The sequence below is a fragment of the Chelonoidis abingdonii genome, chromosome 1, assembly GCF_003597395.2.
Source record: "Chelonoidis abingdonii isolate Lonesome George chromosome 1, CheloAbing_2.0, whole genome shotgun sequence".
NCBI lineage: Eukaryota > Metazoa > Chordata > Testudines > Testudinidae > Chelonoidis > Chelonoidis abingdonii.
Genome location: NC_133769.1, coordinates 106,371,006 through 106,396,981, shown reverse-complemented (window position 1 = coordinate 106,396,981; position 25,976 = coordinate 106,371,006). Strand labels below are relative to the sequence as shown.

General features: G+C 46.4%; 1 protein-coding gene across 1 annotated transcript in view; it reads left to right on the top strand.

Moving 5' to 3' along the window:
* Nucleotides 1-25,976, top strand: part of STAB2 (stabilin 2) — a 159,274-nt gene that overhangs the window by 76,913 nt on the left and 56,385 nt on the right. Inside the window, exons 29-39 of the mRNA XM_075068859.1 lie at nucleotides 761-897; nucleotides 1,285-1,399; nucleotides 2,982-3,059; nucleotides 3,265-3,363; nucleotides 3,468-3,575; nucleotides 8,660-8,791; nucleotides 11,044-11,172; nucleotides 21,617-21,673; nucleotides 22,139-22,234; nucleotides 22,993-23,188; nucleotides 25,205-25,300. Of these exons, the coding sequence (XP_074924960.1) occupies nucleotides 761-897; nucleotides 1,285-1,399; nucleotides 2,982-3,059; nucleotides 3,265-3,363; nucleotides 3,468-3,575; nucleotides 8,660-8,791; nucleotides 11,044-11,172; nucleotides 21,617-21,673; nucleotides 22,139-22,234; nucleotides 22,993-23,188; nucleotides 25,205-25,300 (1,243 nt within the window). The remainder of the gene's footprint in view (nucleotides 1-760; nucleotides 898-1,284; nucleotides 1,400-2,981; nucleotides 3,060-3,264; nucleotides 3,364-3,467; nucleotides 3,576-8,659; nucleotides 8,792-11,043; nucleotides 11,173-21,616; nucleotides 21,674-22,138; nucleotides 22,235-22,992; nucleotides 23,189-25,204; nucleotides 25,301-25,976) is intronic.

Below are 25,976 nucleotides of genomic sequence, written 5' to 3'. Positions count from 1 at the left end.
TGGAATTAGCAAGAGTGAAATTTGGTGGTGGTGTTCTGTTTTATGAGAAAGGGGTTACACTGAGGTTAATCCTCTTAATCTCTCCTCCCCAGTCTCTTCCACAGCCTGTGGCCCAACACTGCTAAATGAAACATGAGTTATACTCAAATATTAGCAGCCTACAGCCCCCTGTTAAAACTGGGATTGTCAACAGCACCTGAAGGGAATTAGGCACCCAAATCCTATTGAAATTCATTGAGAGTTAGATGCATAACTCCATTATGGTTCTTGGAAAATCTCTGCTTAAATATACAATCTTTCAAATGTGAATCTTGTATTGGGCAGATTACCTATTTCATGGCTATTAACTCTATTTATTCTGTTTCTTAAATACTTCTGACTACCCTTCATGGGTACTTCAGTTGCAACTATTATCAAGCAGCAGTAGTAACCACAATATTTTGTAATTCAAATACATAAAATAAATGACACAGGAAGATAGTTGTGTAGATTGATTCATTTCTTATATTAAAATTGGTTCTTCTCCTTATTAAGATTGTTTCCGTTCTTCATACACTGACCAAAAATTCACTGTTTTGGCTTTCCACACATTTTTTTTTGTAGCTCTCTTTGTAGCCATTGTTTCCAATCATTACGCTACTTAATGGTTCTTCCTCCCCACACCAATCACAGCACAACTCATGTATGGAACCCCATTAAAAGGGTCACCTGATGACACAAGCTTAGGACATATAATATAACACATTTTACTCTGATTCAGGAGGCTTCAATAAACACAATGCTGTCGGTGACTTCAAATCTGACCATCCTTGTGCCTTCCCTTCGAGCAATTGAAAACATGGATCAAGATGAGAAAACCTTTTGGTTGTCAAAGAATAACATTGCAACCCTACTAAAGTACGTTGATGTTTTGTTTAATATTTGATACATCTGATTCTTTAAATTAATTGGTTTTCATTGCAAATATAGTTTTAATCTGAACCCATTACAGCGAGGCAACTTTTACATCCTTAAAGACAGTGAGTCACATTCTCCTTTTTTACACTGAAATGGTAATCCCATTGAAGACAATTATTCATTATTTGTATTATTACAGTAGCGTTAAGATCCTCAGCTGAGACCAGGGCCAACTGTGCTATGCACTGAACAAACAACTCCAACTTTAGCCCAGTGTAGCTCAAAGCAGAATCTGACCTAGAAAGTGTGGTCTGAAACACCAAAATTTATTTACCTGCAAGCTGTAAGAAAATACAAGCATTAGAATCCAGCTGAATTTCCTTTTAGGTATCATATATTAGTGGGAGCTTATAGACTTGCTGACTTCCAGAATTTATCATCATCTGACATGCTGGCAACATCTCTGCATAACAATTTCCTGCATCTGTCTAATGAAAATGAGGTAAGATCACTTGTCAACTAGCTTGAAATCTCATTTTGCTTTCAGTCCATCAGTAATGGTATAATACGCATGCATACTCTTACATTTAAAGATGCCTATGACACAGGCATTAAAGGAATTTTTCTATAACATTCTCACACTGTTGGGTTCTCTGACAAATACTGTACTATTTTCTCTACTGTTTTATCTAGACAGCCAGACTGAGACACATCAATTTTATATGTTTGTTTATTATTGGTATTGTTGTAGCAGCATGAAACCCTAAATGATCAGAGCCCCATTGTACGGGGGTACAAATAGGAAAGCACAATCCGTACCCTGAAGAGTTTACAATCTAATTTAACACAAGCCACATCAAGCAAGTGTAACAAACAAACAATACTGGGGGTAGGGAGAGAGGATTAGGGTAATAGTAATACCATGCAACTGCATTGGCTGACTGCATGCACAGCTTGATGGTCCCAAATCATTTGAAAGTATTTTTAAAGGTAAATAACTGAAGCCAGGTGTCTTTGGCCACGTCTAAACCTAGCCTTCAGAAGTTGTCTGATTTATAGTAGAACACCTATATCCATTTCTGGGAATATGCAAACTCCATAGTATTTAGTCCCTTGAAGGACTATTCTTTGGGGGAGCATGTTGAAGAGGTTCCACTAGGTCAGTAAAGCTTTGGGAATGCACAGACTTCTCAAAATTACTGAGGGCTAGATAGTGTTTTTAGCATGCAAGCCGTAATAAGAGACGTGATGCCTAGGTGCACCACCTCAGAAGAAGCACCAGGAGGTTCTGCCTTGGAGGCATAATTCTTCCTGAGGCTCCTTAAGTACATTTGGGGGGGAAAGGAAGTAATTTACTTTACCTATTTAAAGAAGCCAGCATGCTGCCTCCATGCAGCTAGTCAGTTCTACTGGCTCACATGTAGGGAATGGAGCTGGGCAAATAACTGATTTTTCAGTTCAGTGTCAGGTCCAAAAAAACAAAACAAAAAAAAAGTAAAAAAAGCCATGGGGGAAAAAGTGTGGTTTAGATTGAACCAAATGTGAATTTTTTCAGAATTTGTGGTGAATCATAAAAGTTGGTTTTAGAGCAGGGATCCAAACCCAGGTCTCCCACATACCAGGCAAGTACCCAAACCCCTGGGTTAAGTATTACCAAGGGCCAACAGTAGCAGTAGCAGTACCCCCCTCTCTTTCTGGGCATTTTGTAATTGACTGAAGCTATTTGTGTCAAATTCATGGATAGTTTCAGGGTGACTGAAACTGCATTTTTGTCAACTGTTCATCTGAAAAATTTCACCCAACGCTAGTAGGGAAGACAGAGCCTCAATGCCACCTATTCCCCATCCAGTTTCTTCAGAGCGAATCATCAGAGGTGCAGCCCCTGTGCTCCACGACTGAGAATCTGGGGAGCCCTAACATGGGCTAGGCTGTGGGACGAATGCTTACTGCCTCTCATGCATCTTGTTTGACCACGTTAGACAAGGATACAGTCTAGCTGTATGTAAACAGGTGGCAGTCTGCTGCACAATCAGCAAACTGGTGTAACTGTGATGTGAAAAAAACCCTATTCCTTTGCTTTCCAGAACATCACTATTGAAGGAGCTAACATTGTGGTTGGTGATATTGCAGCCACGAATGGAATCATCCATGTTATTGATAAGGTACATGACCATGTAATTAAAAAGTTAGCACCCTGCTCTCTATTCCTTGGTCTCCTGAGCAAGGCAATGCAACTTGTATGGGAAAACAGCCGACAGCTGTGCAAAAATATTGTATGATACATCAATTTATTCTATTTCCAGTCCTTGCACTTGCAAGCATGGTATATGTCAATGTATTGACATTGTTTCTATGCTTTGATTTCAGGTTCTAACACCACTCAGAGGTCTGAGTGGCACATTGCCAAAACTGCTGGTCCGCTTAGAACAGATGCCCGATTACTCCATTTTCAGGGGTTATGTTATTGCAAGTATTCATATTATTTTAAGAATACAGCTAGTTCTCTGGACTGTGTGTGTTTGGGCTGGTTACAGATTATCATTACAAGTTTTTTTGTCTTTCCACAACAGCAATATAGTCTGGCAAATGAAATTGAAGTGGCTAACACTTACACAGTTTTTGCCCCAAATAATGGTGCAATTGAAAGTTACCTCAGGAATAAAAAGTCTCCCACTCTGGTATGTATTATACACAAGTCTTTAACACACCATTTCAGTTTCAAAACTGCTAGTGCTCCACAGAATGAGTGAAAATAGAAATGAATAAAACAGCAGGGTCTGGGTTTTGCAAAAAGTCAGTCAAGTTGGCTTAAAATCAAAAGAGGCAGGTGGGGACAGGTTTATGAGCTATTTTCCCCCAAACAATGGGAGGTTCCAATTATCATTCTTGGGTTTTATCCATCTCTACGTGAAAATAACAGGTATAATGTTATTCGTAATGCTTTTCCTAGGTGGATCTCAAAGCACTTTACAAAGGAGATATCATTATGCTTGTTTTGCAAATGGGGAAATTGAGACACAAAGAAGAAGTGAAGTGATTTACCTGAGGTCACCTAGCAGGCCAGCAGCAGAGCCAAGAATAGAACCTAGATCTCCTGAGCCCCAGTCCAGTAATCTACCTACTAGGCAACACTGCCTGTTTTGTTCATGAATGTCAACCTGCTGAAAAACTGTGCCAATACTATTTTAGTTCTCTCATGATACAATTATATTGTTTCTATATCACCTTTCCGGAAAAATCCATAATGATCATTTGAAAGGGTATCCCTTGAGAGCTGCCTTTTCACTTGGAAAACTGAACCTGGTTTTAAAAATATTACTTATTTATATGACAGTGCAGCTAGACATGGACAGCAACATCAAGACCTTCGGCCTCACAGAGTTTGTCCTAAGGGCCTGTCTGCACTTACAGTGCTGCAGCTGCACTGGGTGCAGCTGTGCCCCGCTAGCATTTAGTGAAGACGCTACCTACATCAACAAGAGAGCATCTCCTGTCAGCGTAGGTACTTCACCTCCCCAAGAGATGATAGTTATGTCAACAGAAGCCCTCCTGTCAACATGAAGCTGTCTATGGCAGGAGTTAAGTCAGTCTAACGGTATTGCTCAGAGATGTAGATTTTCCACATCCCTGAGTGGCATTGTTATACAGACGTAAGTTGGTAGTGTCTGAGTCTGCAACCCTCATGCATGAAACTAAGCTCAGATGAGTTGCTTTGCCTAAGTCCATTCACACACAGGTATTTGCAAGATCAAGCTTTCAGAGTATAAAAAGCTTAATGGGTGCTCTATTAAGTTTATTCTTTTAAATCGAACAGAAAGTAGAGTGGGGTATGCTGTGGATGGTTTGGGTTTTCAAAAGCCAGCCAATCAGGCTTTGGTACTGCAGAAACAGAGATGTTTAGGACCTAAACCCTCACTGTAACTGCTCCTTGAAATTTGGGTTAAGAATGGGTGAGACGAAAAATGGTTTTAATTTCAGTCCTTCTTTAAAAGGTAATTAAGCCAAGAGCAAGCAGTGACTGATAGGTGCACACACTCAGGCTTTAGTTTTCTATGTATCCCTCATTTTTTCCTATTATTTATTCTGGCATATGGAGGTTTCAGTTCTTGCTTTTCTGCCACTATATATGTTGTACCTGCAATTTTCTTGTGGCTCTCATCTTGGCCATAGACACTTATTGCCTGTGTTTGAGGTGCAGCTCCCTGAAAAGCAGAAGCAGGAAGTGGTCAGAGGGCTAGCTCTGCCTGACCTTTTCCCATTTTATAGAAGCTCTACCTTAGAGGGAGGAGTTTGGAGCAGTCACAGGGCCCAATCCTTGATTTCAGTGGGAGCAAGATTTGACCCAAATAGAACATTGGTCAGGAGGGGTATTTTTCATCCTGCTGGTGATAGGTGGCAGGAAATATCTCCCTACATTTTAATTGATGATGAGTGAGATTTAATGTTGCCATCCCAAGTGCCCGGTTAAGGGAGCTCAGCTATCTGAAAACAAAACAGTAGGACTTCTACCTAGTGGGAATTCAAAATGGATACTACATTATTGCATGAAAAAAGCCAAGTGACATAGCAAAATTTACAAATGTTGTAGTTTGGAGTCATTTGTAGTTTGGAGTCATTTCTTTCACTAGATCTATGAAAGACATAAAAGCATGACATGGCATGAATTTTAATATGTAAATTGGAAGAGCATTCTAAACATGTTCCTCATATATTAGCCTTCTGGACAGGTGAAAGCAGGGGGAAAAATAGATTGGCTTCCTGAAAAACAACAGGCTTGTTAGAAGTGGAACATCTAAAGTAAGACTTTTAAGTGGGAATTAGGTTCTTAAATCCCTTAGGATATGTCTATGCTGGAAAAAAAAAATTTAAATCTCAGAGCCTGGATCAATTGACTTGGGCTTGTGGAGCTCATACTACAGGGCTAACAATAACACTGTAGACTTCCCCATTCAGGCTGGAGCCCAGGTTCTGAGACCCTTCCCCCTCCCTGGGTTTCAGAGCCAGACTTTGACATTGCTATTTTTAGCCCCATAGCATGAGCTTGAGTCAGTGGACCTGGGCTATGAGACATGTTGCCACTCATCTTTATTTGCAGTGTAGATGTAGCCCCAAGCGCTCTTGAAAATTATTCCCCTGATCCCACTAGTCCATTACAAGCAGAACAGGCCACTAAAACAAAGCATTACTGACCATACAAAATGTAAGTTACAAAGTAACTCCAGCAAGATGGGAAAAGGCCTGAAGCCACACAAAAATACAGTAATTTTTAAAATCAGAAAACAACTTGACCATTTTTAAGAAAAAGTGTTCAATCCACCAATAACATGAGAAAGCTGTGTGAAGGAAAGCCTCAGCTTTCATTTATAAAGTATTGATCTAACCCTTTTCCTGGTGGAGGTAACCTTAAAAATGGAAACTGATATAAATCAGTGCCAACAGCTAGCTGAGGTTGAAAGGAACAAGCTGCTTGTCTTCACTTCTGCAGCAGGAAACTGGGGAGGGTGGGGAAGAGACCTAAAACTTGCAGATGACACCGAGCTGGGAGGGGTTACCAGCACTTTGGATGACAGAATAGACTTCAAAACAGAGTTGAAAAATTGGAGAATTGGTCTGAACTTCAACAAGATGAAATTCAATAAAGGCAAGTGCAAAGTACTACACTTAGGAAGGAAAAAAATCAAATGCACAACTACAAAATGGGGAATAACTGGCTAGGTGGCAGTACTGCTAAATCAGATCTGGGAGTTATAGTGGATCACAAATTGAATGAGTCAACAGTGTGATGCTATTGCAAAAAAAGGCTGATATTCTGGGGTGTGATCATATAAGTGTGATATGTAAGGCACAGAAGGTAATTGTCCCACTCCATTCAGCATTGGTGAGGCCTCAGCTGGAGTATTGTGTCTAATTATGGGCATCACTCTTTAGGAAAGATGTGGACAACTTGGAGAGAGTCCAGAGGAGATCAACAAAAATGATACAAGGTTTAGAAAACCTGTCGTGCAAGGAAAGGTTAAAAAACACTGGGCATGTTTAGTCTTGAGAAAAGACAACTGAGGGGGGACCTGATCCAAGTCTTCAAATATGTTAAGGGCTGTTATACAGAGGGTGGCAATCAATTGTTCTCTAGGTTCACTGAAGATAGGACAAGTAATAATTAACTTAATCTTCAACAAGGGAGATTTAGGTTAGATATTAGGAAAAGCTTTCTAAGTACAAGGAGAATTACACACTGGAACAGGCTTCCAAAGGAGGTTGTGGAATCCCTATCACTGGAGGTTTTTAAAACAGGCTGGACAAACATCTGTCAGGGATGGTCTAGGTCAGGGTTCTCAAACCGGGGGTCATGACCCCTCAGGGGGTCCAAAGGTTATTATGTAGGGGGTCGCAAGCTGTCAGCCTCCACCCTCATACCATGCTTTGTCTCCAGCATTTATAATAGTGTTAAACATAACAATTGTGGTTTTAATTTATAAGGGGTGTCTCACTCAGCGGTTTGCTGTGTGAAAGGGGTAACCAGTGCAAAAGTTTGAGAACCACTGGTCTAGGTTTACTTGATCCTGCCTCCAGGGCCGATGCAAGGAACTTTCGCGCCCTAGGTGAAACTTCCACCTTGCACCAGCCCCCCCAACTAACCCCGCCCCCCCACGGCAGCTAACTCAGCCCCCCACCCAGGGAGGCCCCTGCAGCAGATACCCCACCCACCGCAACAGCTAACCCCTCTCCCCCCTGTCCCCCCACAGCAGCTAACCCTGCCCAGGGAGACTCCCCTGTCCCCCCACGGCAGCTAACCCTGCCTGAGTAGCCCGCCCCAGCTCACCTCGGCTCCGCCTCCTCCACTGAGCACACCAGCGCTGCTCTAATTCTCCTCCCCACCCAGGCTTGCAGCGCTGATTGGAGGAGACTTAGAGCTGGGCTGTGTGCTCAGCGGAGGAGGCAGAGTGGAGGTAAGCTAGGGCGGGGAGCTGTTCCCCTGTGCGCCTCCCACCCCCCGTTACTGCAGGCAGCCATCCCCGCGCGCCCCCCAACCCAGCTCACCTCCACTCCACCTCCTCACCTGACTAGTTTGCCTAAATGGTTGCACTGGCCCTGCCTGCCTCAGCACAGGGGACTGGACTTGATTTCTCAAGGTCTCTTCCAGCCCTACCTTCCTATGATTCTATAGAGAGCTCCTCCACATGCAGGATTTTATGTAAAATGAATTAGTTAAGATTGGGATGTAGCCCAACAATCAATCTTGCTAACTCTCCCCAAAATCCGTCGGCCAAACCCGTGCACAGAAATATAGCAATTGCCAGAGTGGCTCAGACTACAGTATTTTGCTTCCACTGATGGCCAATACCAGATGCTGAAGGAGAAAGTACAAGAAACTCCATAATAAACAATATGGAATAACTTGCCCATGGGGAAGTTTCTTCCTATACCCTGGTAGTCAGTAGGTGTCCCCAGCATAAGGGCCCATAACCTGTCTACATGTTTGTGCTTTGTTATTAGAGAGATGAGGTAGAGGAGGTAATATCTTTGAATGGGCCAACTTACCTATTAAGTATTAAGGTATTACCTCATCCACTTTGTCTCTCTAATATCCTGGGACCAACTTGGCGACAACAACACTGTAAACAATATGCTGTGTTATGTAACTCATTGGGGGATGGGGCAAGTATTTCACCCAAACATTTGCCGACTAAGCTGAACATCTTGTAAGGGCACCTTTGTTAAAATGTTGGCAGCACATCACTGGTTTACCCCCCATATCTTGCAGGACGAAGACCAAATCCGATACCACATCGTGTTGGAGGAAAAGCTCTTGAAGAACGACATGCACAATGGCATGCACAGAGAGACCATGCTCGGGTTTTCCTATCAAGTGGGATTCTTCCTGCACAATGGCCAGGTGCTGCTGCCTGTGTTTAAATGTAGAAACATGTTTTCTTCACTACAAGAATGAAACTTCTATCTTAAATTGAAATGCAGGCAACAAGAGCTATTGACTCACCGTTGCCTTCTGACACCATAATATTACAAGAGATTCCACTCAAATTGCTGTTGAGTCTCCAGACAGTCTAGACAAAGCCTGCTTAATTCAAAGTCACACTGGAAGGGACCTTTGACTGGATTTAAATTATGCTGTTCAGATTTAGCATCTGATTTTATAAGATAGTATGATGGTCTCACAGATCTGGTGACTAGAGACCTATATTGCAACGCAATCATTAATCCTTTTTCTAACAGTTTTTCTGGAAACTCTCTTTTAATTTTAAAAATAGTAGTAATATTGATTTGTAGTTTTATAACCCCTTTCATCCCAGGAGATCAAAGCACTTTGCAATATTAGTGAATTTACCCTCACAATACCCTTTCTATTCATGAGGAACCTAAGGGATGGGAGACAGAGCTGTCCAGAAGGGGGGGCAAGTGAGGCAATTTGCCCCAGGCCCTGGGCCTCACAGGGGCCCCCACGAGAATATAGTATTCTATAGTATTGAAACTTTTTTTTATGGAAGGGGGCCCCAAAATTGATTTGCCCCAGCCCCCCTGAATCCTCTGGGCAGCCCTGACAGGAGAATTTATCCTCACAACACCCTTTCTATTCATGAAGAACCTAAGGGACAGGAACTGCCCAAATCTGTAGCAAAGCCAGGAAAACAACCCAGACCTCCTTGCTCCTGCTCCTATTCTCTAGTCACAGTATTATCCTTCATGTAATCAGGGGCAGCTCCAGGCACCAGCATGCCAAGCACTTGCTTGGGGCGGCAAGCCACTGGGGGTGCTCTGCCAGTTGCCGCGAGGGCGGCAGGCAGGCTGCCTTCGGCAGCTTGCCTGCGGAGGGTCCGCTGGTCCCACAACTTTGACGGACCTCCCACAGGCGGGAGGTCCACCGAAGCCACGGGACCAGCAGACCCTCCTCAGGCATGCCGCCGAAGGCAGCTTGCCTGCCGTGCTTGGGGCAGCAAAATGCATAGACCCGCCCCTGAATGTAATGACCCTGTGGCGCTGTATGCATGCCCCATCTCCTGCCGGGGTTGACAGTGGGTGTGTGGACACCATGGTTATTGTCTGCCCAACTGTCTCAGACCTCACCACACTGAGGTCCAAGAGTCAGAGTGAAGGCAGTGGTCCTTGAGTCTGGGGCTGTGTAACCTAGTGACCAGAGTCAATACAGAAGCCCTTATGTTCAGGACAGTGTGGCCTAGCGGCCACAGTCAATACAGTGGCCCTTGGGTTCAGGGCAGTTTGGCCTAGCGACCAGAGTCAATATAGCAACCCTTGTGTTCAGGGCAGTGCAACCTAGTGGCCAGAGTCAATATAACAACACCCAGATACAGGGCACTATGGTCTAGAGGCCAATAGCAAAGGGGCCACCACCAGGGGTATGGCAGCTTGGGTAGGGGGGGCCAGGCCCACTCAACTGCACTGGGACACAAACTGGGGCCCTATCTGTGGTGGAGTGGTCTGCCACTGGGTCAGCAGGGAATCCAACCAAAACATGCAGACCTTGCATGGGTTGAAGATACTACTTGCCCACCTCCCTGGGTCACTTCCTATCATGCTTCCTGAACCTGTAGTCAATGGGGTATCAGGGTCTCCAGGCTCCTCAGCGTGGGTAATTCCCTGGGGCTCCAGTCTGGTTCTCGAGATCTCCAACTCCCACAAACAAGGGCTATGATGGTTCCTCAGCGGGAGGCTCCACCAAAGGTCCTCCCTCTCCGGTGCTCAGTCCAGACTGAGCTGGGCTGCTCCCTTTTGTACTGGCATAACATTTGGAGCATGCCCAGCACGGCCTGAGGGGTGGGACTCCCTCTGCCCATAGTGTGGTGTTAACCCCTTCTAGCCCAGGCACACCCCATCACAGGCCTCAGTTCAGCAAAGCACTTAAATACATCGATGGGACACGAGCATGTGCAATAAACCTGATCATGTTCTTAGGTGGTTTGTTGAATAGGGATGTTTTGAAGAATTGAAGACATTATGCTTTTCCTTCTTTCTTCCATCACCACTCCAGAGAACTCTTTCAGTCTGGGGTCTCCTTGGGCAATATTTTTTGTTACAGCCCCCAGCTGAATCTATTTCCTCTGTCAAGTCAGTACTACTGCTGTGCAGTTCAGCTGATCTACTGAATTTTAATGGACTGCATTTCCTTTACAGCTGTACATCAATGAGGCACCTATAAATTACACAAATATTGCAACTGACAAAGGCATTATCCATGGATTGGGAAAAATTCTGGAAATACAGAAGAACAGATGTGATATCAATGATACTGTGATGACAACCGTAAGTTATGTCTTGTTTGAGATTGTTGCTTTAAAATTTGTCATAGATGCTAGTATGAAAATATAACTAAGGCACATTGGACATACTGCATCATATTGACCAGTCAAAAATGTTTTAATTTTCCACAACAAACTCCTGCAGTAGCTTTGATATCATATAAAAACTACTTTGATTCTGCAGTCAGTATATTAACAGCCTGAATACAACAACAACATCACAGCAGTAAGCCCACTGTCCCTGCCAGATTTCAGTATATCAATATGAGCCCAAGTTAACCCACTACTTTAATAAACACTGACTGGGTTTTGTCCACTTTTGCTTAATGAAAATACCTTCCGAACAAAACTTTTTACAGGAGAAAAAGTTTCTCTTTCCGTTCTGAGATATAGATTCCTTCTACACACATCCATTCCCATTCTTAACGGCTAACAAAGGCATTCCTGCCCTTTGTGTTCTTCACATAGATCAGATTGATTGACAAATTGCAATGACCAGTGCTTAAGAAAGTGCCAGGGCTCAAGCAATTTTTTTTTACATTCAAAACTGATGCAACAAGCCCAGAGGTGCTGGGTCTATGAACTGCCCAAGCCTGGAGGTGCCCTACCTCAAATTAAGCACTGGTTCTACCTTCCTCTGGAGAACAGGATGTGGTTTTCCATGGGGCTGGCAGTCAATGGTTTCCTTACTGAAAAGGCAAATAGGACAGCCCATAGACAGTTCACTTTTCTTGTTCTTAAGGCTGGCATGGTACAGAAATTAGACTTGGAAAAGGATTTAAGGGCTTGGCTACACTTACATTTTGTAGCGCTCTGACTTGCTGACTCAGGGGTGTGAAATGCGTTAGTGTAAACAGGCTCTGAGCTCTGGAAGGTGGATTACCAGGAGCACTGGGAGAGCTCTCTCCCAGCAGTCGCATGCAACCACACTTGCACTTCAAAGCGCTGCCATGGGAGCGCTCCTGTGACAGCACTTTGAAGTTTCCTGTGTACCTGTTATAAACAGACAGTAAAGGGTTAAGAAGTTTACCTAGCCTAGCTGACACCTGACCAGAGGAACCAATGAGGGCACAAAATATTTTACCCAGGAAGGAGGGAAGAGTCTTTTGTTCAGTCAGTCCATTAGGTTTCGTGCTGGAGTGAAAAGATCAAGGAATCAAGCAGGGTAGTGAGTATTTGAGAAGGAATAAATTAGCTTATTTTTATTTCCTTTTGTGACTTCGTCTTTTTGCATTAGAGGGATAATCAAATTGGGTTTTCTTTTGTGTACTAAGGTTTTGCCCAGGGAAACATCCTCTGTGTTTTGAATCTGTTGTCTGTGAGAGTAGCTTGTATGCTAATCTCTCAGAGGTATTTCTTTTATCCCTTTTCCTTAATTAAAAATCTTCTTTTTAAGAACCTGATTGATTTTTTCCTTGTTTTAAGATCCAAGGGGTTTGGATCGGGGTTCACCAGGAAATTGGTGGAGAAGTCTCTCAAGGTTACCCAGGGAAGGTTACAGTACTTGGGAGGGAGAGATTTTTATGGGGGGAAACAGAGTTTCCCAAATAACTTATAAACAGCTGTTTTAAACGATTTGGGTGGTGGCAGCAACCAGGTCTAAGCTGGTAGTTAAGCTTAGGAGTTCTCATGCAGGTCCCCAGATCTGTAGCCTAAAGTTCAGAGTGGAGGTGAAACCTATGACCTGGTGGTAGAAGTGGGATTCAAAAAAAACAAAAGCCAGTAGATTTTTTCCTCTTCTCCCAGCTGCAAGGAGAAACGGATCGTTATTGTGCTTTGCCTGAAGGCACAGGTGAGAAGTTTTTCTAACAGGGCTTTGTTAGAGGAGGTTTCCAGCTGTGCACAGCTAGAGGGTAATTAACAGGTTGCAGAAGACAAAGTCACAAAAGAAAATAAATAGCTAATTCATTCCTTCTCAAATACTCACTACCCTGGTTGATTCCTTGATCTTTTCACTCCGGCACAGAACTTAATGGACTGACTGAACAAAGGACTCTTCCCTCCTTCCTGGGTGAAAGGCAGGAACCTCACCATTACCCTTGTGCTGCCAGAGTAGGATGCAGGGGTCTGTCCCCTAGTCTTACTGCTATGGGATGGATTTCCTTTGGCTGTTGGGCCTGTAGAACCTTTACACTTCTCCACAATGAGAGTTCTTTGGTAGGAATCTTCTTGTGGGAAATCCCTATAGTCCTGCTGTGATGTACACCCTACATTGCTGGGCAACCCAGCTGCAGTGGTAGTCTTTGATGCTTCTGTGAAGCAATTAAAAAAATTAAGCGCGATTAATCGCACTGTTAAATAATAATAGAATACCATTTATTTAAATATTTTTGGATATTTTGTACATTTTCAAATATATTATTTCAATCAAACACAGAATAAAAAGTGTACAGTGCTCACTTTATTTCTGATTACAAGTATTTGCCCTATATGAAACAAAAGAAATAGTATTTTTCAAGTCACCTAAGTACTGTAATGCAATCTCTTTATCCTGAAAGTTGAACTTACAAATGTAGAATTATATACAAAAAAACCTGCATTCCGAAATAAAACAATATAAAAATTAAGAGCCTGCAAGACCACTCAGTCCTACTTCTTGTTCAGCCAATTGCTCAAACAAGTTTCTTTACATTTGCAGAAGATAATGCTTCCCACCCTTGTTTACAATGTCACCTGAAAGTGAGAACAGGCATTCTCATAACACTGTTGTAGCTGGCATTGCAAGATATTTACATGTCAGATGAGCTAAAAATTCATATGTCCCTTCATGTTTCAACCATCATTCCAGGGGACATGTGTCCATGCTGGTGATGGGTTCTGCTCAATAACAGTCCAAAGCAGTGAGGATCAATGCATGTTCATTTTCATTATCCAATTCAAATACCACCAGCAGAAGGCTGATTTTCTTTTTTGGTGGTTTGGGTTCTGTAGTTTCCATATCAGAGTGTTGCTCTTTTAAGATTTCTGAAAGCATGCTCCACACCTCATCCCTCTCAGATTTTGGAAGGCACTTCAGATTCTTAAATCTTGGTTCAAATGTTGTACCTATTTTTAGAAATCTCACATTGGTACCTTCTTTGTGTTTTGTCAAATCTACAGTGAATGTGTTCTTAAAACATACAACATGTGCTGTGTCATCATCCGAGACTGCTATAACATGGAATATATGGCACAATGCAGATAAAACAGAACAAAGGACATACAATAGTCCCCCAAGGAGTTCAGTCACAAATTTAATTAACACATTATTTTTTTTAATGAGTGTCATCAGTATGGAAGTATGTCCTTTGGAATGCTGGCCGAAGGATGAAGGGGCATATGAATGTTTAGCATATCTGGCACACAAATACCTTGCAATGCCAGCTACAAAAAGTGCCATGCAAATGCCTGTTCTTCTTCGAGTGCTTGCTCATATCCATTCCAGTAGGGTGTACGCGCCGGCGCGCGTGCACGTTCGTTCAGAGAACTTTACCCTAGCAACTCCAGTGGGCCGGCAGGTCGCCCCCTAGAGTGGCGCCGCCATGGCGGGTGATATATACCCCTGCCGGCCCGCCCGCTCCTCAGTTCCTTCTTACCGCCGTGTCGGTCGTTGGAACTGTGGAGCGCGGCATAGCTGACCTCCACGTCCCTAGCTTCTCTTGTTATCGTTATAGTTACAGTTATTTGTAGTTTACTTAGTATTATATAGTTGTAGTTATAGTTATAGTTGTTGTGTATATATAGTTAGTTAGTTAGCGGGTTCGGGGCTCTAGCCCTCTCCGCGCCCCGGCGCCGGGCGGATGCCTGGTTCGCCGGGATTCAAAGCGTGCTCGGCTTGTAAAAAGCCGATGCCCACCAGTGATCCCCACGACGCCTGCTTAAAGTGCCTGGGGGATCACACATCCCAGAGAAGTGCCGCATCTGCAAAGCCTTCGGCCGCGAACTAAGAAGGAGCGAGACCAACGCCTCCGGACGCTCCTTATGGAAGCGGCACTTCACCCCGCGCCGTCGGCACCGAGCGCGGCTCCGGCACCGGATCCCTCCGGCACCGCGAAAGCGCAACGGCACCGCCCGTCTCCGGCACCGGCTCCTGGGAAGAGGTCCTCCTCGTCCTCTACCCCGGCTAAGCAGCCCCGGAAGGAGCACCCGATGCCGGCGCCGCCGCGCCCAGGGGCTTCGTTGACTCCGGGCCGGGCAGGTCCGTCGAGTCCGATCCCTCTTAGCTCCCCGCCAAGATCTGGGGTTGAGCTCGTAGTCCCATCCACGCCCGAGACATTCTCGTCGGCAAGGGACCTTATCGCCTTGACGGAGCCTGGGCTGCCCCAACCCCCGGCACCGCCGGTGCGGGTTGTACTTTCCAAGGGCAAGCCGACGCCCGATGAGAGCACCGTCCCCGATTCTCCGGTCCGGCACCGATCACGCTCCCGGCACCGATCCAGGTCACGGCACCGATCCCGGTCCAGAGGGAGGTCTGGTTCGAGGCGCCGCTCGCAGTCCCGGCACCGCTCTCCCCGGCGGCACCGTCGTACTCGCGGCGCCGATCATCTTCACGTCGGTCCCGGTACTCCCGGCACCGCTCCGGCTCCAGCCACCGCTACCGCACCGTGACTCGAGGAGCTGGTCACGGCACCGAAGGTCCAGATCCCGGTCGACCTCCCGGCACCGCGCTGGTGGCAGGTCCCGGTCCAGATCTCGGCACCGGTATGGCTCACGGCACCGCTCCCCGGCACCGAGGAGGCCGTCGCCGTCGAGGGCGCTGGATTCGCACTACTCGCGTTCCGCCCCCCCGTGGCCCTCTCGGCAGGGTTCAGTCTCTTCGAGGACGGATAGCGTCTACCTGGACGTTGACAGGTCCGCCGCCCTCTTCCCTGAGGGTCACCAGGAACATGGTCCGCAGCAGTGGGGCTTCTGGACGCCCTGGGCATACCAACAAGCCCAGGGGTCTCAGCAACTTCCACCACGTCCGGCTGGTTCAGAGCGTAGGGCTCCAGAGGCTACGGTTTCTCGCCCCCCACCATCCCTGCAGAGGAACAGTCTCCCTACCCGCCTGAGACTGAACCCCCGCAGGTGCCAGAGACAGCTGTCCATCCTGAGCCGCCAACTGACCCACTTCTGCCAGGTGTCTCCTCGTCATCCTCGCCGGATGAAGCAGTGGCGGGACGACGACCACCGGTCCGCTAGACCTCAGGGCTCACCAGGATCTCAACGCGCATCATGCAACACAAACATGAGCATCGCAAGGCTGAGGAGGTTCCGAGGTTGCAGAACGGTCGTCACGGATACGCTCGGGGCAATGCACCCTCGGTCGCCTATCCTTCATAAAACATACAAGCGAACGCACCCATCTGGCAGTCTCTCGCTCCATTCCCCCCCTGTCGGGTGTGGCGCAAGTATATGGTTCCTCGAACGGGATATATATTTCGTCATCTCAGCCAATGTTCTCGTGTTCAATTCTGTGAACGAGAGGGATAGGCGTGGACAAGAGCTCCGGCCATCCGAGTTCTCGGCCGCCCCGGCATAAATGCACTGCTCCGGGTCATGCTGACTGAGGCGGATATGCCAAAGGCTATATATCAGCCAGCCTCCCTGGGGCATTTCCGCTGATCCTTGCAGGTGTGCTGTCAGATAATCTAACAGGCCTAAGGCGGAGCAGCTTGGTACGCGGGTACGGAAAGGCAGGGGGGGAAGTATGGTCACAGTCGTTATCGCGTGGACCACGGACACAATCCTCTGGGAGGCGGCTCGTGGGGTTAAGATTCTTAAGGGGAGCTCTAGCGTGCTGGGGGGCCGCACTGAGATGTAGCAAGCACGCGGGATCGTAAGACGGGACGAAGGCAAGGAGGTACGTTTCACCACTCCCCACGTGCGTCTGCGCCTCTAGCAGTCCTGAGGCAACGGTCCGTAGGAGATGAAGGGGTCGAGCAGCCAGGGGGTCTGCACGCGATTTGGTGCAGGCGTGCTTTGGATCGAGCTGACTTCGGGCTGAGAGGTCGTCAGACACGGGGTGGGATGGGGACAATGGGTGCGCGTTGGCGCTACGCGGACGTCATGAGTAGCGGTGCCGGCATCGTATCTCCTGGCTACAGCGTATCTGTCCATCAGTTGCGGAACTGCCAGACACAATACAGATCCTCCGTCTTGAAGGCCAGGGCTAAATGTTTCTGAAAAGAAGACCCACGCCTGCAAGTCTCTAACGGAATGTGACCACAGGGTTATTTGCGTGCCTCTGGCGAATGCCCACGCAGTAAACGGCAGCGTCATCCGTCTCAGGCCGCAACCAACCAGCGCAGGCCTCCTCGCAGCCGGCAGAGCAAGGCAAAGACTTTGCAGAGAGACGTAACAGAAAGCTTCGAGTCAGGGCGTCGAGCACTCATGGCAACCACAGGGGGCAACGCTTCCAAAGGTCCCTCAAGGCACCTCCTGCGCGAACGCCGTCTTTGAAGGTGTCGCACCGTGGGTCGCATGTAACAAGCTTTTTTGTGCCCCCATGGATCCATTCCCTCCTTTTCCAACCGTCTCTTCTTCTGTCCTCCGCAGCGGTTGGCTGCCCAGCTTACTACGTGACCGTTGGGTCCTCTGCATCGCTGCAGCTTGGGTACCACCCGTGCAGTTTGCTTTTCGTCGTCCGCCCTCTACGCCAACCGCGGCTCTTCTTACTTCCAGGACTTTTCCTCTCAAGCGAGCAAATCTCCTACAAGAGGTCGCAAGCCTCTCGACAGGGGCGTGTGAGGAGGTGCGGGAGAAGAGAACGGGAAGGGGGTTCTAGCTCCCGTTACTTCTGTCATCCCCAAAGCCACGGAAGGTCTCCGCACTCATCCTTCGGGATCTCCTGGACTCAACAGATACCTATCTCAGAGTGAAACGTTCGCCTGGTTGTTCTGGACGAGGCATTATCTCGGTCTACTGGATACCAGGAGACTGTAAAGTACGACGCTGGCCCAAATCTTCCTCAATCCACGAGTCAATGCCAATGTGAGCAAGTCGCCTGATTATACATACTCCTATCATCTTCCGCCCCATTCGAAGATTCCTACTCTTCATCGTCGTGCGCAGGCGACTTCAATTTCACTCGAATTTCCTTATTACCGTGTGTGTCATATGGTAAACTACTCCACGGCTCTCAAGTACCGGAGTTGTTCACCACATGCAATGACGGTGACGTCACGAACGCTTCCCTGTTTTCTCGTCCGCAGTCGGGTACACGTGTTCCCCTACCACTCGACGACTGGCTCTATCCGGGGCGCTTCATCAGGATCAGAGTCAGGAACCAGGACATGCAAGTGGTCATGCCACATTTTCTCGCCGAACGCTCGTGTTGCCAGCCAAATCGGTACTACCAATGCGGAGAAGTCACTCTATCCCTACTCAGAGGATAGAGTTCTATCGAGAGCGTTCTTGGACTCTACTAAGCCGGGCGGTCTTCCCTCAGCAGCGGTTCAGACGCTAGTCAGACCATCATCGCTGTGAGATCAAGTCCGGCACTCTGACCTCTCTGCAGACTTGCTGACAGCTGTTGGGGCAATGGCATGCACTGCACTTTCGTCACATGCGCACGCCCGACCTACGCCTCCGCCCCTACAATCCTGGGCTCATCCCTGCAGCTTCTCGTTCGGCAGGGCAGTTGAGCACGGTGGTACACACGATTCCACAAGTCGCTCTCCTCTCTCTCCAATGGTGGCTAGATCAAGCCGTCGTATGTGCGGGGCTTCCATTTCATCAGCCCCAGCCCTTCGCTGTCCCTGAGACGGATGCGTCAGATTTGGGATGGGGGGCTCACCTGAGGGACCGCTCCGGACCCAGGGGGCTGGTGCTCCTCCCGTAGCTCGCCCTTGCATATCAACGTCGGGAGTTGAGAGTGGTCACCCTGCTTGTCTCGCGTTTCGTCGAGTTTCCAGGGCCGCTGTGTCTCAGTCTTTATATCGACAACACGACAGCAGTTTACTACATGAACAAGCAAGGCGGAACGAAATCTCTCTTCTTTCTCGGGAAGCAACGATACTGTGGGAATTTTGCATAGCCCATCGGTCACCTGATGCTTCCATTTGCGGGCTCGAAATACCCTGGCGGACCATCTCACGCGTCCTTCCGCTCCGCCAAATGTCCTTCGCCCGGACGTCGCCCTGCTCTCTTCGCAGTGGGGGATCCCACGTGGACCTCTTGCAACGCCAGGAACAGGAAGCTGCCGATTTCTGTGCTCTTTCCAGGGCCGCGAGCCGGGCTCGATAGAGCGATCGCTTTCTAATTCCCTGGGGACGCACCTCTTCTATGCGTTCCGCTCCCGTTACCGTACCAAGGTCCTTCTGAAGGCGCGCAGGACAGGCGCTGCTGATTTGATCGCTCCGGCATAGGCGCAGCATTGGTACTCTCCGTGCTGGACACTGTCGGTAGTCGATCGCCGGTTCCCTCTGCCTCTTCACCTGGACGTGATCACACAGGACCACGGCCGCTTGTCACCCGGACCTCCAGTTGCTGCACCTCTCAGCGTGGCTCCTGAGTGGCTAACTCGGTCTGAATTACGATGCCTCTTCCCCCAGTGAGGCAGTCCTTCTGGGAAGTAGAAAACTATCACAAGGGTGACATAACGTAGCCAAATGAGCGTTTTACGTGCGTGGTCGTGGAAAGCGCTTCCATCCCACCGATGTTTCCATACGTGGATTCTAGATTCCTTGTCGCTCAAGGAGCAAGGCCTGCAACTGTCCTCTTCCGCGTTCATTAGCGGCCAATCTCCACTTTCACCCAGGAGTGAAGACAGCTCGGTCTTCTCTGACCCATGGTGTCGAGATTCTCAAAGGGCTGGAGCACCTTTACCCGCAAGTCGCCCCAGCCCCCTCCTGGGATTCAACCTGTGTTATCCGTCTCATGTCTCCCGTTTGAGTCGCTGGCTACGTGTTTCCTTCTTTATTGTCCTGGAGACGCATCTGGTGGCGATCACTTCTGCTCGGCGCGTGTCGGAGCTGCGCGCCGCTTCGTGGACCCCCGTATACGGTGTTCCATCGGACAAGGTGCAACGAGGCCCCCCGCATTTCTCCCAAGGTTGTCTCCTTTTCATGTCAACAAGACATATTCCTGCCTGTTCTTCCAAAACACACTCGTTCACAGGGCAGCAGTGTACCACCCTTAGACGTGCGCAGAGCTGCTCGCCTTTTACATAGAGCAACCAAACATTCCGTAAAGTCCGCCCAACTCTTCTGTTGGCGGTCGCGGAACCGAGTTAGAGGGTTCAGTCTCCTCTCGAGTTTCCTCATGGTGACTTCCTGTATTATGGCCTGTGGATCGACCTGGCCATCTTCCTACCGGGCAGAGTAACCGCGACCTACCAGAGCCATGCGTTCAATCGACAGCGTTCCTCGACGAGGCTATCCAGGAAGATCTGCAGGAGCAGACCTGTCCTCCGTGCAACCTTTGCTCTCATTAATCGCTGGTCAACAGTCCAGGGATGATGCGGCGTTTGCTCTGCTGTAATTGCGCACAGGACTCTCACTCGGACACACACGCACTAGTAAGCGTGGAATCACCTACTGAATGGATATGAGCAACACTCGAAGAAGAAACACGGTTACTCACCTTTAGTAACGTGTCTCGTTTCTTCGAATGTGTTGCTCATATCCATTTCACCCGCCCTCCTTCCCCACTTCGGATAGCCCGGCAAGAAGGAATGAAGACGCGCGGCTGGCAGGCGGTTATATCACCGCCATGAGTGGCCACTCATAGGGCGACTGCCGGCCACTGGAGTGCTAGGGTTAAAAGTTCTCTGACAACGTGCACGCGGGCCGTACACCCTACTGGAATGATATGCAACACATCTCGAAGAAAACGTTACAAAGGTGAGTACATGTTTCTCATTTCGGTTGACAGCGTAATAAGAAGTGGGCCAGCAATTATTCCCGTAAATGTAAACACACTTGTTTGTCTAGGCGATTGGCTGAACAGAAGTAGATGAGTGGACTTGTAGTTCTGAAGTTTAACATTGTTTGTTTTTGCAGTGCATTATGTAACAAAAGAAATCTACTTGTAAGTTGCCTCTGCACTTCAGTGCAAAGAGATTGCACTACTGTACTTGTACGAAGTGAATTGAAAAGTACTATTTCTTTTGATTATCATTTTTACAGTGCAAACGTGTAATAAAAATAATACACACTGATTTCAATTACAACACAGAATACTATATGAAAATGTAGAAAAATATCTAAAATATTTAATACATTTCAATTGGTGTTCTATTGTTTAACAGTGCACTTAAAACTGCAATCAATCACGATTAATTTTTTTAATTGCAATTAATATTTTTTTAGTTAACCGCGTGAGTTAACTGCCATTAATCAATGGCCCGAATGCTTGGTTTTCCAAAGTGATGATCTTTCACTGTTTTATATCTCTTGATTCCCCTAACGGCTGGGAATAGAAACACAGGTTGAAACTATCTGCAGTAGTGTAAACCTTTAACTGTGTACCCCTCTGTGTTTCCCAAGGAAAAGTGCAATCTGTGTTCGTATCAATCACGCTGCCCTCCTGGAACTAAAGAATTTGTAAGTATTTTATAATTAACTTTAAGTGTGCATCGTTTATATCGTCAACTCTAAATACAGAGAGAGATTAATGGGCCAAGTTTATCCCTTATGGAAACCCGTTAATTTCAATGGAGTTACCTCAGTGAATTTGGTCTATTACATTTATTTAAATTATTCAGACCCAACAGGCCTTGAGTCCAGCTGAGCCATTCTTGCCTTGGGCTTTAAATTGAGGTGGTTTGGACAGTGGCACTTGGCTAAACTGTCTGTAAATTATTTAGCTAATTATCTGTTTGCATACTTTATTTTTACATCAGAGAATATTTTCTTAGCATATGTATGAACATGTTTATCAATAGGGCCTGACTATTTACGGATGTACAGAGTATGCTGTTTACACAAAGTTGACACCATTTTTAAATGTTTAAAAATAGTTGTATGATATCAAACAATGAAGCAGTTGTCTTGCCAATTTTTGTACAGCTAGGAGAGAAGAAATATTGCATCTACACTGAAAACTTTATGGGAAGGACAGCCATTCATATTGGATGCCAGCCAAAGTGTATTAAAACGATCATTGTAAGTATTATTATTCATTATTGTTATTTATGATGTGCTTTGTGGTGGGCCTAAGGAGCTCCACTCATCATCCAGGACCCCATTGTGCCAGGTGCTGTGCAAACACAGTACAAAAAGGCAGTCCCAGCCCCATGGTTTAATGACTTTCTGAGTAGGTCTCTTTATCAGAATAGCTTCCAGTTATGGTGAGCGATCTGAAGTTTAATAGGGCAGGTTGAAAATTTTTCATTGAAAGTTTTCTGTCGAAAAATACTGTTTAGATTAAAACAAAATATTTCACAAAAAATAGAGATTTTAATTTGAAAATTGGAAAAAAACTGTTTTGAAAATGGCAAGCCATCCAATTGTGACATTTTCAGAACAGAAAGTAGTTCAGTAGTGGGGGACTGTGCAGGGATAGGGAAGGGGAGCAGAGGTTAGAGAACAGTAACTCTTTGAAACTTCTCACAATAGCAATCCCTACACTCTGCACTGCGGAGAGCACAGGAACTAATTGGGCTCGCTCCCCACTAGGGAGCAGGAGTCTGAAAAGGAAGCAGTCAGAGGTGGAACCATGGCCCAGCCTTCTCCACATTAGGCCATAGAGCAGGGCTGATCCACTGCCCATGCATAAGAATCAGCCCTAGGACAGATTGTGTTTCTCTAGAGAGATCTCTGGCACTTCTGCTGGAGCAGTGTGATTCTGCACCATTCCCTACACAGGGAAGTGGCTTAAAAGCCCCGATTCTAGCCTTTGGTATGTTGTTTCTCCATTTCAGACCAGAGAATGCTGTGCAGGTTTCTTTGGTCAACAGTGCCAGCCCTGTCCAGGGAAAAGTGGAAATGCCTGCTTTGGAAATGGCATCTGCTTGGATGGTGTTAATGGTACAGGCGTGTGTGAATGCGAAGAGGGGTTTAATGGAACAGCCTGTGAGAAATGTATTGAAGGCAAATATAGTCGCAACTGCAATCAAGGTAATTAATGACTCCAGACTATGCAGATATCATCTCAAATCTTGACAGGTGGAAAGTTGACCAGCCAAAAATCTCTGAAATTATTTCAGAATTCAGTGGCCATGTGATTCAGCTCTCTCAACACCCTGCCTCTGGTATCCTCTCAATGCTCTAGGCATTAACTATCTTCCCACATACACTGATGTAAATCAGGAATAACTCCACTGAAGACACTGGACCTACACCTGTGTAAAAGTGGTGTTAGAGGCAGGGGCGGCTCCAGGCACCAGCGCTCCAAGCGCATGCCTGGGGCGGCAAGCCGCGGGGGGCGCTCTGCCGGTCGCCGCGAGAGCGGCAGGCAGGGTGCCTTCAGCAGCTTGCCTGCGGAGGGTCCACTGGTCCCGCAGAGGGTCCACTGGTCCACTGCGGGAGGTCCGCTGAAGCCGTGGGACCAGTGGACCCTTCGTGCTTGGGGCCTCAAAATGTCTAGAGCCGCCCCTGGTAAGAGGGAGGGAAATCAGCCTCTCTTTACATGCATACACATTATATAAAATGTAGTGAGAAAGAGAGAGGGGATACTTGCAGGCTCTATACCCAGTATTGCCAACACCAAGTGTTCAAAAATTGAGTCTCAGACAAAAAAAAATCATGACTGGCTCTAGAAAATTGAGGGGCGTATTTGTTTGTTTGTTCTTGAGCCCTTAGGTTACACACAAGTCATATTTTTTAGTTTTTCTCTGCCGCCATGAGGGTTGGAAATTTACTTATTTTTAAATGAAAGCTGAGATTCTCTCATGATTATGTTATTAACAGGATCTGGGGCTTTATGAAAAACACCAAATACCATGAGATTGAAATAAAGTTGCAAAGAGTTCACAACACTGTACATCATATAGTTTAGTTTAAAATTAAGAAGTCTGAACTTAAGCTTTCCACCCAAGAAGGGGACAATCTCTTTCCCTCTGACCCATCTAGGTTCATCTCTTTACCCACAAAGCACTCTTGTCATTACTGTATTTCCACTATTAGCATCCTTAGGCCATGTACCCACATTACACTGGGCCAGTCTCATGCATGACACCACAACAGCACCTTCTCTGACCCTACTGGTGCTGTTTTTCCTCTCCTCTGCTATTCATAGCACTTTTCTGCTCATTGACTCTACCTACTGAGCCTGCATATCACTTCCTTGGTCTAGCAGCTAATGGCAAGACAGGATGTGTGTGTAATCTTCCCCTTAGTGCTCTTTTCACCTCTGATCTGTCATTTCCAGTTAAAAAGTCCTAACTGGAAACATTAACTTGACCGTGATACAATTATGCTTTTAGGTTTATTCTCTGCTAAATGGCAAACATTTCTCTAAATAGATTGCTATCACTAAGAGGGATTTTCAAAGGCAAGAAAGGGGAATAAAGGCATGGGCTAGCTGCTTAAGTGCATGTCAAGGGTCCTAGGCGGGCTTGTCCAGCCCATTTTGCTGCCCATGCTGCCATGGCTTCACTGCTGTATCTGCCTGTCTGCTGCAGTCACACATCTGATTGCAATGAAGACATACCCTTAGAGGAACCTTTTTGGGTAGGAGGGAAGAATTTACAAGTAAGTTTATTGCAGAGGCATGTGCATTCTGCACTGGTGGAATGGGCCAAAATCTATTAGAATCCATGCAAATGGTTTTAAATCCATACATATATACAATCACTATTTTCTTGAGGTAACATTCTACCAGTCATGGGGGGCGGGAAACAGTCAAATGCTTGCATAGTGTTGGTAGGACAGCATGGTCATAAATGAAAGAAAATATCCAGACCATTATCAATTGAGTCATTTATATTCTTCTGTGTATGAAAATATGATAGGCATGTCTACTAAATGTCTATATACTAGAGATATACGACTGAGTAAAGTACATTAGGAAAACGGAGTGTGTAGGGAGAGTGCATACAGGCAACCCATCTAATGTCTCAGTTGTTGCTCTGCTATGCACACTCTATGTTACACTCCATATTTTAAGTGGTTTTCTTACATCTGTGCATTTAGAATGTGCTTGTGTCCATGGGAAATGCAACAGTGGGATTGAGGGCGATGGCTCCTGTGAGTGTGACGTTGGCTGGAGAGGTGTGAAATGTGAGAGCGGTAAGTGTGCCTTCTCCTTTCTCTGATGAAGTTCGTATGTGTTCTAGAATGCAGAGCAGCGGCAAGGAATACATCCCAAGGCACTGTGTGCTTAAGATTCTCTCCTGCAATACTAAGTAACAAGCAGCCTCCCAAAGCTACAGAAAGGCAAAGAGACCCTCTGCCTGACTGTGAAAGAAATGTCTTTGGAAAGCTTTCAGACCTGTGTGAAGGGATTAGCCATCAATAGTAATGTGGAATCATGCAACCCAATTGACAAGCTTCGCTCTTAAATATATCCCTTTGCTTGCCTATACCTATTTCATCCAGGATCTTTTCAAAACAAAATTCCCATTTGCTGTAAATTTGTACTATTTCCAGAGCAGAGTTGTTCTGCAGACCCATTCCCCTTCAACTCCTGCAATAAATTGGCTTCAGCTATATGATATTACATATTGCTTTATAATTATTTACTTGCAAGTAAATAAGAGTTATTTTTAATTAGTTGGTGGGGGAATAAGACCAAGGCCTAGAAGAGAAAGCCGACTATGCAGGAATTTTCAGAAGGGGTCCAAAGTAGTTAGGCATCCAACTCCCCCAGAATTTCAATTGGATTTGAACAACAAATTCCCTTGGGCTCCTTTGCAAACTCCAGTCTGCGTGTTTAACTGTGACCTCACATGCAACACAAATCACT